The 15,734-nt window shown below is 39.2% G+C and overlaps 1 protein-coding gene across 4 annotated transcripts; it reads right to left on the bottom strand.

Annotated features, from left to right (window-relative positions):
• Nucleotides 1–69: 69 nt before the first annotated feature.
• On the bottom strand, nucleotides 70–15,700 carry ZFYVE21 (zinc finger FYVE-type containing 21). Of its 4 annotated transcripts, none has more exons than XM_026111404.2 (7): nucleotides 15,491–15,699; nucleotides 9,637–9,687; nucleotides 7,633–7,801; nucleotides 6,699–6,774; nucleotides 5,781–5,872; nucleotides 3,001–3,143; nucleotides 70–815 (listed from the first exon to the last, which is right to left on the bottom strand). In XM_026111404.2, the coding sequence occupies exons 1-7, from the start codon at nucleotides 15,620–15,622 to the stop codon at nucleotides 780–782; spliced, it is 699 nt and encodes a 232-aa protein (XP_025967189.1). In that variant the 5' UTR covers nucleotides 15,623–15,699; the 3' UTR covers nucleotides 70–779. The 4 variants fall into 4 exon arrangements, with proteins under 4 accessions (XP_025967189.1, XP_025967190.1, XP_025967192.1 ...); XM_026111405.2 differs by lacking the exon at nucleotides 15,491–15,699 and adding an exon at nucleotides 13,303–15,226; XM_026111407.2 differs by lacking the exon at nucleotides 9,637–9,687 and having other exon boundaries at nucleotides 15,491–15,700.
• Nucleotides 15,701–15,734: the final 34 nt, after the last annotated feature.

Consider the following 15,734-nt stretch of genomic DNA (forward strand, 5'->3'; position numbering starts at 1 on the left):
GTGTAGATAATGGCAAGTATAGTGCCTATCATTAAAGAAGTTATATATTGCAAAAGTAAATACCACCTCTTATTTAAATAACTGAATTAATTTATTCCATATTTGTACATTAAAATGTATACAATTCCAGATAGCATTACAGTTAGATTAACAAAAACTAGTTACCATAAAGAAAATACAAAACTAAACATTATTACAGAAGCTTATTTATTACAGAAGGGAATTTTCAGGATCATGTTTATGAAAGTCTGATTTTGTGGTATCTGGTGAAATATGTTTAGAAAACCAAGAAGTAACTTCTATAAAATCATATCTAAGGCAGATTTTATTGTACATTGATTTTAAACATTTGGATAGAGGGGAAAACCTGAGATCTATACCAAAAAGCTATTCTCTGCAGAAGAGACATACACATTAGTTTGCTTTTTGTGGCAAACTATACATAATTGTTACTATAAAAGTTGTGCTGTACATTAGCTGTAGTGCAGGTCATTTTTTCATATTTCATATTAAGTGCCAATAAAGGTTTAACAAAATATACAAAGTCTTAAAAGGTGAGGCTGTTTAAAGCATTAATTGTATACATATTGCACACTATAGTGAATACTCATGGTTCAAAAAAAATACATTGCATTGGCCAGTTCTTACATTATGAACCACATTGGAATGAGAAGGGGTCAAGAATGGCAAATGTTACCAGCTGTCAGATTAGCAAAAAAGTGAGAGGCAGGTCCTTAGAGGTTGGTGTCTTCCCTCAAATTGCCAACAGTTTGCTGTTCTTATTGGTCCCGGGACTCATAAAGAAGTTTTGTTGCCTAATATAAAAACAAAATGTGGTTGTGTTAACCAAATTTTCATTTGCAGTCACTTAATCTCCCCCTATCCATCCAAAAAAATTCTTTAAACCCAAAAGCTTTAAGTTCTTCTGGTGATATTTTCATTAGTTTAAGACATCTAGTAGCATTCAGAGAGGCAAAATAATTTTTGAGGCTGTCGAGAGTTGTTTACATGTAGAACCTGAGGTCACTGGAGAAGGTTTTATATAACTTGCATTTGTTTCCTCTGGGTCAGAAATGCCCATTTCTGATCAAAGGTGGCTTGGAAAAAGTTAAAAACAATTTTTCTGAGATTTTTCACGATCTGATTCAATATATATAGAAAACAATGTATTCTGTTTGGTACTCCTCCTACCCCTTCTGCCCTCTCCCTTGCAAAGTTTTGGTGAGGTGCTCCAATCATCTCTCAAACTATAGTATTAACCAGCCTCCTATGACAGGCATAACATGCATACCCTAGCAACAAGTCAGCAAGTCCTTTAAACGGTTGTTCATGCAACATTTACTGAAAGGGAAGGCCAAGAGCTGACATAAAACTTACACCTTCAGTGAGACAGTAAGCAGTGACACTTCTAGGTGGACACATAGCTTTTACTTGCTTTAAACCTTAAGTTTCAACACTAATCTTTTTATCCATACATTCCATATATTTAATCATTGGTTCTACTTCAGCAACTTACCTAACTTCATCTATTTTTTCCTTCAAAGCCTTTCAACTTCCATTACTATATCTTAACTTCCCGAAAAGGGTAAGAGATTTCTTTATTTCTTTAAGGTTCTAGATATGAACTCTATAAGCAATTTGGATGTACTATGGTAGTATCTAGCATCATACATTAGCAGTGGGACCATCTGCTACAGAAGAACTGTCACTGTCCATCTTAAATGGTGGCTTTCCTCCAAGTTGATCTAATCCACTCAAAGTCTGTCTATACAGAAGACTTGAGTGTAAGCCTGTCAGCAGCTAGAAATACCTGTTTGCAAAGCCTCAAAAAGAAGATAAAGCTTTAGGAAGAAACAGTTTTTCTGAACTCCCATTTAATATACTCCCTCTTAAAATCTTTTTATTTCTTATTCTCAGGCATTCCTTAAAACATTAAGGAATCAGTTAAAAAAAAATCCTCTTTGCCAGAGAAGACTTAGCTGCATTGTCATGTACTGCTGTGCAAATTTACAGATTCATTCCTAGATCTTAGGAACTCTACCTTGAATGTTTTTGTATCAAGATCTCTATCTCTTCTGGGGTGACCCTATTAACCTGAAAGCACCATCACCATGTGACAATACAAAGTTTGAGTGCATTTTGCTGAATATGGAAGTTAAATGCTGGAGGTGGGGATGGTTGGGAAGCTTAAGAACAATGGTGGGAAAGGAGCAAACAGAGCCAAACAAGTGCATTTGCAGACAGCTTATCAGTTACAGTTCTAATTGTCAGATGAGGTTCCAGACCAGGTTTTTTGTCTCCCGTTACTTTGAATTATGGGATACAAAGCTTCAGTTTCATCATGCAGTTATGATACAGTACCTAATAACAACAGATGAGACTCACTCCTCCACAGAGTTCTGCCCACACCTCTGTTCCTGTTTTAAAAATGAACAGTTTCTCTGAGCCTTCAATAAGCTAGTAAATACAATTATCTGATTGTGGTTCCAGAGAGTATGCCTTTGTGTACATTACTCAATGAGTAACAGAAACCTAAAAAACAGGAAAGTCGAATTCCTACTTTCTTATCACCTAATGACATAGATAAGATCCTGATAAACCCTTTGTGGTATATCTTCTTCAGGTATCTGAGCATGAGGCTAAAGTCATATCCATAACAAGTATCCATAGTTTCTGGCATCTCAGCACTAAGAAGTCCTTTGAAGAGTCCTTTAGAAAAAGGACTCCAAAGGCTGCATACTCCATCTACTGCCTCTGAGTACCCCCATGTACAGATAGTGTCCCCTCTGGAAACCAGAACAAGCAGGTTTTCAGCATCAGAGGCAAGGGCTTTGGTATGAATAAAGGTGATGTGGTGGCAAGTAAGCAGCTGGGGGAAATGACCTTTTTTTTTTCTTCCTCCTTTTTTCTGCTCAATCTTTCCCCCAGCACTACACTTCAGAAAAGGCTTAATTTCATGCAATGTTTTTAATGCTCTTCCCCGCCTGCCCCCCAGCTTACCTTATGCATAGCTGCCAGCCAGGTTGCTGACAGCTTCTTGTTAGAGCTGAAGTCTTCACTAGCTGTAAATTTCATCTGTGTGAGCTCTTCTGCTCCTGGTACCCTGTACTGCAGAATCATACCTATGGCACGAGTATTACCTCCTGGAAAAACAAACAACATATTTTACCACCTAAGTAACATTCTACAAACCAATGAGCATGTTTAAAGAAACTATTCTATCACTTAGTTCAAAGCACTAGCAGCAATTCTGTCACTGTGTCCTGAGACCACGGGGCTCCACCATACCTTGCTACACCCAGAACTGCAGCATCAGAGGAGGCAGTGACAAAGAAAAAGCGTTAATGCCAGGAAACAGACTGTGCAAATTCAATATTGTTTAATTCTATCTGGCAATCACTGAGGCAGAACGTGTACAACTCATCACAGGTAATGCCACTAGTTACACACTGAGAAAACCCTTGTGGGTTAATATTGCAATCTGTTTTCTCTTAAGTAGATACTGTAGATTCATACTGTAGCCTGCAGTTTGTAAACTGAACTGCTAGTGTCCAATTAGACTGATAGCAAAGAGGGATCCTTGCTTGATAAGTCTGGCAGGACAGTGAGAAGTCCATCCAAATCTGGGAAAGAAGCCTCCCAAAAGGTATCTCCTGCAAGGCTAGAAGACTGCCAACATCATCATTTACTGCACAAAGGGAATCCACTACAAAAGACATTTCTCTAACAGTGTGATTTGTGAACAGTAGTGGTATCTTTTCTACTCTAGTTGCTTACAACTTTCAAGATGAACCAAAGCAAAAATACAGAAATGAAACATAAGTTTGGTTTAGAATAGCACATTGATGCCTTTACATACACTTTATTGGGCGGCTTACTTACTAAAGTGGTACAGCATAAATTAAACCACAGGAACAACATCACCACACATGGAACACTTTTTGCAATATAAAGGCTGCCTGCACGAGAAGAAGGGGTGCTGGAGGCTATTACTGTAATACCTAAAAAGCCAAAGATAATCTTGGGCTAAGTTTCCTCTTAAAAAGGTCGCAAACACCGTTTATAAAAATAGCTATTTTCTTCTCTTGCAGGATAAGTTGAAATCTTTCTTCATTTGCTCCCCTGCATCTACCTGGTCAGACCAACACGTTAAGGCCATACTTAAAGTAAGAGATAAACCAATGGAAATGAAACACCTGGAGCCTTGATCAGTTTTGTTTATTTACGCTGCACATGTCTGGCATTCCAGGACATTTACTGATTCAGGCAGAATATGTTTGCTTAACAAGAGGGCGTGTTTCTTTTAAAGAAATCTAAAAGAAATCCTATTAATTAACAGTTTAAAACAGAATTTCTAATTGGTACTCAAATTTTATCATATCATACTTTTTACTTTTATCTGTCCCTATATTTTCTATTGTTTGAAGCAATCCTACAGTAAACTATGGAGAAAATCTTTGTAAGACATTTATTTATTCAGTTCAAAGCATTACTAGACAGTACACAGGAAGTGAAGACTTAATTTTTATTATTTATTTCTGGTGTACAAAATTAGGGACAGCTCTGTTGAAGGATGTGATGTGTAATACTGTATACCATCAGAAATGCTGTTTTGTCTCTCTCCTTTCTCCTAGCAGGGACAATAGCACATCAGATTTAGAGGAGGTCTGGAATATTTTAGTTCTTCTCCAATAAGTTACAAAATATTCATTCCCAGTTTATTAAAAGATGGAAAGAAAAAGAATGAGCCTAGAGCTGTGCAAGTTATACTTCAATATCTGAACAATTTTTCCTAAGTTAAACATCAATAGAAGATCAAGCAAACAAAATGGCACTGCAAAGGAAAGAATGGGAAGGGAGTTGTGACAGCATGCTTGGGCAAGTCATGCTCACAAAAGATACTGCTGATACCTTCAGTAATATGCTGGCTCTCCAGAAGGCTGGTGTAAGTGTGAATATCTTTTTGTACCATCAAGAAGAAAGGCAGGCAGGCAAAAAGATAAAGCAGTCAGAAGAGTAATTAACAAGGAATTATAGGATCATTAATTCAGCAACACATCTGGTTGATTAGAAAGTACAGTCAGTTCATTAAAGTTAACATGTTGCACTGAATGAATATTGCACAGATGAACTGTTCAGTTAAAAAAAAAATCCAGCAGTGACAGAGTTGCTCCTAAAGAACAATTATTAAAACTCTTGTCCTTGTCTGTTCTCATTTCAGTGAAATCATTTCAAGTTCTTCCTGAAATACGTAATAGTAGATGAAGCAGTAGGTAGCTGCCCTCTGATTCAGATGTTACCAGTTTCATTTGGCCACCCCTTCATTTTAAATGAAACTAAGAGAGTATAGTTTTAATTTTTTTAAACAGGTTAGCTCTTACTCTCTTCACAGTTATTTGTACCAACAGAAGGTAAATTCCCGTTGGATTCTGAAATAGAAGCTAAAGACTATCAGTTCTCCTGTGAGCTTTTGAATCAATAAATGTTTATATTCAGCCAAAAGAAAGGATCAGAACAGGTGATGACCAACTTTATTTAAGCCTACTGAGAAGTTCTCCCATATTAGAGCTCAGAAGCAATCTCTGAATTCTTAGATCTTCCCTGAAATCCCAGTAGCCACATGGACAGGCTTCCAAGCACTACATTCTATTCTGAGAACAGCTGTAACCAAGACAGTTGCACCTAAGTTGCCAATAACCTAGAAACACACTGTCTGGTTAGAACAAAAATTTTAACTTTGCCTATTTTTCTTAATAGTAAATTTGTATTCAAAGATTTACCTCCAGGAGTAAATCCCTCTGTAAGTATCTGAACTGTTGAAATCTGTACAATTTCAATTTCATAGTGGCTGTCTCCATCCAAAACCAGATATCTATGCACACACAAAAAAAAAAATTAGTATTTCCCATCTATATCATGAAGTCTGAATTACATGGAATAGAATAATCAGATCTCAGAGTTCACTGCATTTCAGACAGATTCTCTCAGTGACTGGTTTTCTGTATGTTCTTTGGGGTGGGGAGGGGGGAAGAAGAAATCAAGCAGGAAGTCTTTTTCACTGAAGTGCTTCACTTAAATAAATAAATAAAATAAAAAACCCTCAAACACAAACAAAAAGAAACAAAAACATATAGATTGGTTTAGGAGACCCTTTCAAAACATTAAAAGCATCCTTCCAAAGTTCTGGAGGAGGAAGAGAACACGGAGTTTGAGGTGTTCTGGCCAACCAAATTCTAGGGATGCCCTAAGTAATGCTGTGTCTGGATTGTTAAACAATATGCTCAGCGTTGGAGTCAATATTCTGAAACAAGCTTTTTCAAGGGGTTACAGATATTTTCCCAGTCATCCTTCCTACAATCCTCCTATTAGTTGGCAAAAGCACTGTATTCCAATGGCACTGAGAGGCCTTAACAAGGAGCGGAGTCCCACTGTTCCAAGGCATTCTGGCATTTCTGCCCTTTGCTACAGTCTCCGTAATATAAAGCAGTGGGAGTTCACACCTCTTCTCAGAGTCACTGACCCACACTGCTAGTAAATTCAAACTCAGCCCAATAAAATTATAGCTATCTTTACAGAATACTCTCTGCAGGATCCTCACAGCAACTTACTTTTTTGTTTGTTTGTTTGTTTGGGTTATTAGATAATATTAATTATAGCTGTGTTTACAAACACAATTTCCATTAACCTCTGGTTCTCACCTCTGATTGTTGGACAGTCGACATAGCATTAGCTCAGATTTATCTGATGTTCCCAGAGTTACAAAGAACATAGCACCTGGAAAGAAATGTATTATTATTCTAATACAGAGTTTAAGAAGGAACATTAAAGTATCAAAAGCAGTAAGCAATTTTATTTACTGCACCTAATAGACTGAATTGGGTCAATCATTAAGAGATTAATTGAAACATTAAACTGACTGACATTTTTAGAGCACTCAGATGTAAAAAGCCCATCTTTAATTACCATGTTCTAAATCACATGACCTTTCACAATTACTCTGTAACATTTCTCCCACACATTGCGGAAATACAGATGATATGCAAGTAGGAACTTTAAAATGAGAATGAATTGGAAGATGGCAAAAATAGGCAATTAAAGACCCCATCTTGTCACCGTAACACACTACAACACTACTGAAACTATTGTTTCAGTATTCCAAATAAATCTGTGAGAAGAATCAAATAGCAGGATGTGATCTTCAGTTTAATAAACATTAAGTTTTTACTTAATATAATTGGAACACCAATTAGTATACTACATGTGGTTTTAAAGCTATTTAAAATTGACAATTCATGATGACCCACCACACACACAGCCTTACGCCATGGACAAGTTCTTGTATCTTGTTAGAAAACAAGTTATCTTGTTAGAAAACATTAAAATATTCTCTACTGCTAAGTGGTTTTCATTCTTATTCAATGTTACAGGAATATGGCTAAAAAAATGCGTTAATATAATAAACATGGCAAGTGCACACACACATATTTGTCCGCCAAGGCACTAGAATTCCTTTGTCTTTAATTACATCATACTAGTCTGTTTATCTGATTTGTTTAACGTAGTATTTGAACAAATATAAGCAAAAATCAAACCAGCATATATATATACACACACACACAGTGTGTTACTCACCATTCATGAGCACTTTAAGCTGTTTGTCATAAAACTCTGTTTCTTTTTGAGAGATGAGGGCACATTCAGCACACTGGCGCACGGGGTCCACAAAGCACATGCGAGGCAGAGGCACTTTTTTACTGCAGCACTTGTCACAGAAGCACTTTCCACATCTTCGACAGTGATGCTAAGTATGAGATAATATTTATTCATTTACAAAGAAAGGAAGAATCTGATAAAGTCACTGCAGTAATCACCTACTCACCCAAGAAAAAGCACACAGTTTCTCCGATTTGAAACATACAAGTCAAGGGATAGGGCGGCAGTCAAGTGGTTATAGAAAATTAATGGCTGTAATGGTAGAAATATTTCTCTAAGATTGAACTCAAAGGATTAAATTTACTATGAACAGCAGCATATAAGTCTTTGCTGGCACTCTGTCAACAGGCTTGTTGCCATGCCTATTTTTCCTATGGTAACAGGCTAAAAACAAAACAAAACCAAATCTTCACACTCAAAAACCTAAAGCTATTTATCAGAAATGGCAGGTGGCATAGTAAAAAAAAACAGGGTAGTGATAACACTAGTAAAATCAGTAACTGATATTGCAATGCATTTCACAGCTACTAAGTGTTCAACAAGTGCTTGTGCTCCAAATCACTGCTGGGGTGGGACAGTCACAGTAGCTCTTCCTGATCCAAGTTCTCAGGGGATGACAGTAACTCATGCAAGAACAAGTATTTCCAGGCAAGCAAAAACAGATTTGTGGCTCAAAGCAAGTTTGAACAGTTCGACACAAGCAACTGATACACTGCAGTTTTGGTCACTGTTAGACTTTTCTTCCAAATATAATGGAAAATCTTCTCCTGTACCTATTTCCTATGGCTACCTCCATTTATTTCCCAAAGTTAACACAAGTAAAATACAGCAGAATAATGAATTATTTCTTTTCAACCTAAATGCGCCAACAAACCAACATCCATGCTCTTAACCCATGCAACTACAGAGTACAACAAGGACCAAGAGGCTGCACACTCTAGGATGTCAGGGCAACTAAATGATAATGTTCTTCAGGCATCTTCAAAATTTATTTATCTTTCATGACACATAGGTATGCTCATATTAAGATTTCTCCTTACCTCTCCCTCCAAACAATAAATTCAAAACCAAACATCAACTACTTCAATGCATTACAGGTCATATTTCCACATCTTTCTTCACCTTCACAAGTGTCAAAATAGTTAAACAAAGCAACATTATTTCCTGCTAAAATCATTGCTGGCCTTTTTGGGGAGGCTGCTTTCCTTCTCCAAGCAGAAACTCCAGTTTTGGCAGAACACTTTCCGGTAATAAGATTCAGTAAACCAGCACGCATTCCACATAGATCTGCTTACATTTATGAATTAACATACTTTAATGTTAATGTTTTCTCTTTATACAGTGTTCCTAATTACAGTTCAGAGCAGTCAAGATGGTTCACAGTTTTCCAATTTAACCAGAGATTCTCTTTTCCAATCCTGAGACAGATCTTGTTTCACTTTTAGAACAGGAGGATCTGAGCTTTTATTTTGGTCTTTCACACTTTGATGATGAGGTTCTTCAATGTGAGAATGTAACTGATTGTAATTCAAAATATTTTTTGGCTTACATTTCCGCAACCAATTTTCATCTCCCAGAACACAATCAAATTAGTTGATTTGGTTTGTATGTTAGTGCTGACATTAGCGGTACACTCTGGCATGAGTTCTTCTAACTCTTCCTTTGAATGTTAAGTCCCATGGGTATCCAGTATTTTGGAATAACCCTAGCCACGAACCAAAACCTCATTGTATTGCATACTGAGCAAACAAGAAGAACGTCAAAGGAACAGAATTAGAACAAAAAGGATCTCTACCCAGCAAAGAGAGAACAGGAAAAAAAATTATTTTAAGTTATATCAGGCTTCTCCATTTTTAAATCAGAAAAAGGTCATATTAATATGCTGCAACAGTTAAAGCTTTATGTTTTATTGATTTCTCTTACCTTTCTAGTTATGAAGTCAAATTTTGTATCACACTGCATACATCTTGGGCACTAGGAAATAGTACAGATTAACATTAAACTACAAAATTTCTTTATCTTTAATCCTACCACCATGCACAAAGATTGAGTTTTATATCATCTCCCAAGAAGAAACACCTCCAACAAATTTCCATCTTTTATCTTTTCAGCATGAATGGTTTTCTTTTTTGTAATATTTTAAAAATTGATATAGCAGAATGGTGTTATCTCCACCCATAAGACAGAAAAAAAAACCAAACAAAACACAAAAACAAACTCATCTGTTCTACTGCATCTCGCTAGCAGTCAAAACTACACTTCAGAAGTTCACATCATGCTTAATATGTTTGGCTATCCAGACTGTTTACTGTGTTTTCATGTAAGTTACCATCCTCACTGCATTATACTGTGATGCTCTGCTGACCTCCTAAAACATTGTTTATGCATTTTAATGCTCCCAGTAGTTTACACACTTTTCAAACATGCTAGATTTTTGGTTTTCTTCCAAACCACCGAGACTTAATTTTTATTCCTGATACAAAATGTCACTTCCTGAAACATCTCTTTCCAAAAAAAGCTTATACCTACACTCCTCCCAAAAGAAAAGTCAGAAAAACCTGAAGAGGTTTCTCTAAGCAGAATTTTAAGAGCCAAAAGCTTTCATTTGTGAACTACCAGCAGAGATCAGTGATAGTTAATGATAAAATTTTCTATATAGAATGTCACCTACCAAAAGACTGATACTCAGCAGCAGATCACTGGATTTTCACCAAGACGTCACATAACTCTACGCATTGTATCAGAAACTACTCTCCAAGACTTAAAAGTAATCATTGCTAGATTTGGTTGCATATATCAAGGCAAAACTCTGCTTGACATTTGATTCAGAAGAACATGGTTAGATTCTGCAATGACTTTTGTAACTCTAGAAAACTAAACTCTCCAGACTAACTCAGATTTCAGCAGAATGTCACCTTAAAAACATGGTCTAAGCTGAGCATGTGCCATTTGCTAAGCACACAGTAGTCACTACTTTCCTTTAGTTAGCACTTTTCAATACTTAACCCTTAACGGCTTTTGTAGTGTATTTCGGAGACTTCTGCTTCAGCAGATTCCCAATCACTGTCACAAATAAAACTGTAGCCAAGAAAAATACTGCAGCAGATAAATTAAAAACTCTCTAGAAACCTTGCTTTTTGTGTAAGATTGTTCATAATTGCAACAGCTTATATGAAGTGTTCTGGCATGTCTAAACAAAGCTTAATAAATTAGACAATAACTGCAGTTGCTGTAATGGAATAAAATTAACTACTTGCCTTATTTGTTACAGTAATCTGCATTTCTAAATCTCACACAGAAGAGAACTAGAACTGTTCTTGTATTTTTTCCAATAATGAACTGAATTAAGGCATCCGACCACCTCTTTTCACAATGGTTGTATAAAAGCACATTTTAACATTCACTGATGAATAACCTCAGCACGTGGTCAATGCAGCATTCTCAAGGTCTCATCTCTATAACAAGTAATATTCTACAGACAGTATCACATTTTGCTCTATATTTGTTAAAGAATATTGGACCAGAGCTGTCTAGAGTTAGCTGCTTAGCACAACTTATATAAAACCTAGCGTGAGTAGCTAAATTTGCTGAGCCTTAGGCCGCACTCAGATAACAGGAGGAACTTCGGCCTAGTTCACTAAAAGAGGGCCCAGAGCCAGTTCAAGCTGGGAAGATAAGGAAGTTACAAGTGATCTGGGTTCCTGTGTCTCACACTCCGAAAGGGAGGACGTCAAGACTTTGAAATAAGGCCTGTGCAAGGCATCAGGACCTTGAGCAACAACGCCTCCTCTCACTGCTGGGGCAGTGTTAACCACTGCGGACTGGAAATACCTCCTGCAGACCTTGACAGACAACGATGGGACCCAATAAGGAAGTGGAAGACCCCAGACCTGAATACTACTACTGGGCTGAACTACCACATGAGGGGTGGAGAAAGTGGATTGCACAGTTATCATCGCCCAGGGCTTCCTCTGCTCAGGTTCCCCTGCTGGGGCACCCAGCTCGAGCAGTCGTTTGCCACTGCACCACTTACAGTAACCGAGTTTGTGATAGTCCGCGTCCGAGACTCTGCTTCGGGAAACCTAGAGTCAGAGGTCAAAGTTGTTCTTTAACAACATTGACCTTGATTTAGTGTTCTGCTTTCTGAGGCGTGTGGTTTAATACACTGCCTGGGAGCCGGGCCTGGCAAGTATTTCAGTGTGCCTTCGAATTCACTAGGAGTCTAAACCATTTTCTTAATGAAAATGTGGGGGGGGGAGCGGGGCAGGGGGTTGGTCAGAAGTCAAAAAGCACAAGCCACAAACTAGAAGAAAAACTCTAAATATTGTCTTAAATAGATTTGGTACATGATGTTATGCAAAAATATAAATAAGTTGCTTCAGCAACTTCAGCAAGTAACAGAATTATCCCTCTTCTTATTTTATGCTTCATATAAACTCTGGGAAAAATATTTTTGAATTCCAGATCTACCATGATAAGAACATCCAATACACAGAGCAGCTGTAAATAACTCACAAATAAATGGCATATGGTAGCAGACATCACAGAATGGGATTTCCCTGGAAGAATGTCCTGTTTCTAGCTCAACATACAAGGCACTTCTGCTTTGTAAAGACACTTCCGTAATATCAGCTTCTACTTTTGCCTGGAAAAAGACCACTGCTGAGGAACACCTTGACAGGCAAATCCTTCCTGTTCATCCATATGCTGACATAGCTACAAAGTGCAGGACGACAATTACATTTTATTGCTTGAAGTTTGATATCACATTTACACAGAGATAAGCATGATGTCTGAGAGCTGCTTTAAGTTTTCAAGGTTCTGGCTTTTTAAAACTACAGTAAATCTGAATTTTTTGGAAAGTGGAAACAAAAAGATTTGAGGTAAGAAAATAAATGAAATAAAAATGCCTGGCATGAATACGTTCATTTTACATTCAATCAACACACCACTAATATTGAAATCAGATAAACCAATACAGGAAGAGGAAAATGGAAGAACATCCACCAGTTATGGCATCTTGGAATTAATTTAAAAATACTGAGAGCTACTCCATTATAAAGTGGAACTTCTCAGGCATTTGCTGTAGTGTAATAACAGGTTAGTATAGCACTCTGGATCCACCCAAAGGTCCAAATACTGTAAATGGACGGTAAGCGGTGGCTACGCTTCATATGCTTTTTCTTGCATATACGATTCCGACATACAATTCATACAAGTGACTGCAGCAGTGATGCCACCTAACAGCTCACTAAGCTTCTTATCACAGTGAACTTCTGCAAATGTAGAAGTTTGCAAACTCATCAAATCAGACCTTGTACCATGCCCTACTAAAATAGCTGATGCCAGAGTAGAAGAAACCACAACACAAACACACAGCAGATATGGCTTTTGATGTTTTCTGATATGACTGTACATGACATAATCATGGCTCAAGCTACATGGGTGGGCAAGCAGTCCAAGTGCAGCTCTGCCACACAACTAGTGTTGACTCTGACAACCTGACCCAACAGAGGCCCCAGCTACCTTAAACTCAGTTCCCTCCCACAGTGAACCACATGGATCCCTAGGCAGCCACTGTCACCTCACCTGTAAGCTTCTCAGAGGTCTTACACATCCCAGCTCCAAGGTATGCAGTGTTCCTCTGCCACAAAAAGATCCAGTATGAAGCTGGACGGTCATGAGGTTTGGCCACCTCTGCAGTCTAACATACAAGTTTTACACAGTTTCTAGTCCAAGGTTTCTTTAATAGGAACATCATCAGTTGAGCAGCTGCACATGTGGTGATCAGCATTTTAAGTTCCGTCTCAAGTTTGACAATGCTCAGCACAAATTTACATGATACTACCCAACTCAACTCATTCGTTACTCAATTCCAATGAAGACCAGACTAACAAAAATAAAGTTTTCTGTAGTCCTCCTCCAGCCTTACAATTCAAATTCCTCATAATATAACAACTGATATTTAAAGATTGGGTAATCTTGTAATTAAAAGAACCCCACAAATTAATTTCAATGCTACATAGTAAGTTTAGCATGACTACTAACATAATTTTGGTGTCAGTATATTTTTAAACATAAACCAGTACATACATACCTGCTGCAGAAGAAAAACACACACAGCAAAACCAGACTCCACGCTACATACAACACACAAAGAAACTACCTAGAGAATAATCTGAACTTAGACTTTGCTAGACACTCCCTGATCAATACAAACCATATCTGCAGCCACCCCGATGCCCCACACCTGATATACAATGCCAACTGGGAGCCCCAAGAGCTGTGGACCTATACCTTAAATGACACTCAGCGCTTGTCATTGAACATGTTGTCTTATCTACACTCAATGCAAGACGTGCACAGTGGCTACCAGTGACAGGGTTTTTTTTTTTCTTTAAGAACAGAAGAGACTGACTTCATAGAACTCCCACAAGATACTCTACATTTTCTCACACCACTTGTTTAAAATAAGCTGAAAAAGTCACTTTCCAAAAAAAGGGTTGTTATTTTGGAAGAAAACAGCAAATCAGTTTAGCAGCCATGCACCATACACCAGTAAAGGTTAGTCTCAGGTGCCTGAGCCACAGAAGCTCCACAAGCAGAGTGAGGCTGCTCGTACAACTTTCACACAGGACTTTGCCTCAACAGACATCTGGTAGAGGCACATTTTTTTTCTTGTTCCCAATCAAGTTAGTCATGACATGACAGGAAAGCGGAGCATCCTCATACAAGACAAACCAACCATATCAGTATCTGGCAAGGAATGGGTTTGCTTAATGACTGCTTGCTTAACTTCATATCGGTTTATCACTGCCAAAACCAGTCTCAGTTTTGCATCATGTTAGAGACATGCATCCACCCTACAGACCGGTAAACAGCAGCATAAACTGAGTCTGAGTTCTGTTGGTAGCTATCTGTAGAGACTGGAAAATAATGTGTACTATAGAAAATTTTGTATAGCATCATGATTAGCCTACTTGAAAAGGATTTAAAAGCAAAGTTGGCTGAAATAGTCCAGGTTACTCAGTACTTACTTAACACTAAGAAAAGTCACACTGAGAGCCAGAAAGCGCTACCTTAGCCTTTCACTATAGTTCCTATTTTTTTTTAATCAACATGGTCTTCAAAGCTGTATTTGCTGTTCTATAAGCATTTAAAGAGAACAAACACTTCATTAAACATTAGTGCCACACAGTTTGCAACACTTAGCTCATTAAATTCATTGCTAACTTTTGTGACAGGGCCTTTGCTCTACGAAAAAGAGCAATGCTCCTATCCCTTTTATCCCGCTAATCTAAGTGAAATAAAAGCGTGTGGCTTACAATTAAAAGTAAATAAATAAATAAATAAACAGAAGCAGCCGGGTAAGTCCGATGCGCTTGCTGCCTTATCAGCTTTTGCCACTAGCTGAGCCAAGTCGCCGTCACATCGCTCGGTACCTAAACGCGCCGCAGACACCAGCGGGCTCCAAGCGGGGAGCCGCGGACCGCCCGCAGACCCGCGCCGCGCCAGCAGCGAGCCCAGAGCGCCGTCCGGGGGGCTCCGCGCTCCGCCCCCTCCCACGGCAGAAGGGGAAGAAGCGCAACCCCAGCCGCCGGGCGGCGGCCCCCCGCTCCCCCGGGGCAGGCGGGCGCGCGGAACGGGGCGGCAGTGCCCCCGCGGGCCAAGGGCCGCCGCCGGGCAGCCGTTGGGGCCCCTCCGGGCTGGACGCGCGCCGCCTGAGGGGGCTTCTGCGGGTCCCCCCGGCGCCTCCGCACCGCGCCCCGGCCGATACCTCCTTGTCAGGCACCCAGGGCGGCTCGTCCAAGCCGAAGGGGCTGCGGGCGGAGCGGTGCTCGGGCACCATGCGCAGCCCGCTGGGCGAGCGCACCAGCTTCTTGGCGTCGCGGGCCTCACAGCCCGACATCTTTCCCCCCCAACTCCGCCGCCGCTACTCGCCCCCCGGGACTGGCGGCGATGCCGCCCAATCGCCGCCCGAACCCCTCGAAACGGGTACGTAGAGGAACCAATAGAATGTA

This window comes from Dromaius novaehollandiae, chromosome 5, assembly GCF_036370855.1.
Source record: "Dromaius novaehollandiae isolate bDroNov1 chromosome 5, bDroNov1.hap1, whole genome shotgun sequence".
In the NCBI taxonomy this organism is placed as follows: domain Eukaryota; kingdom Metazoa; phylum Chordata; class Aves; order Casuariiformes; family Dromaiidae; genus Dromaius; species Dromaius novaehollandiae.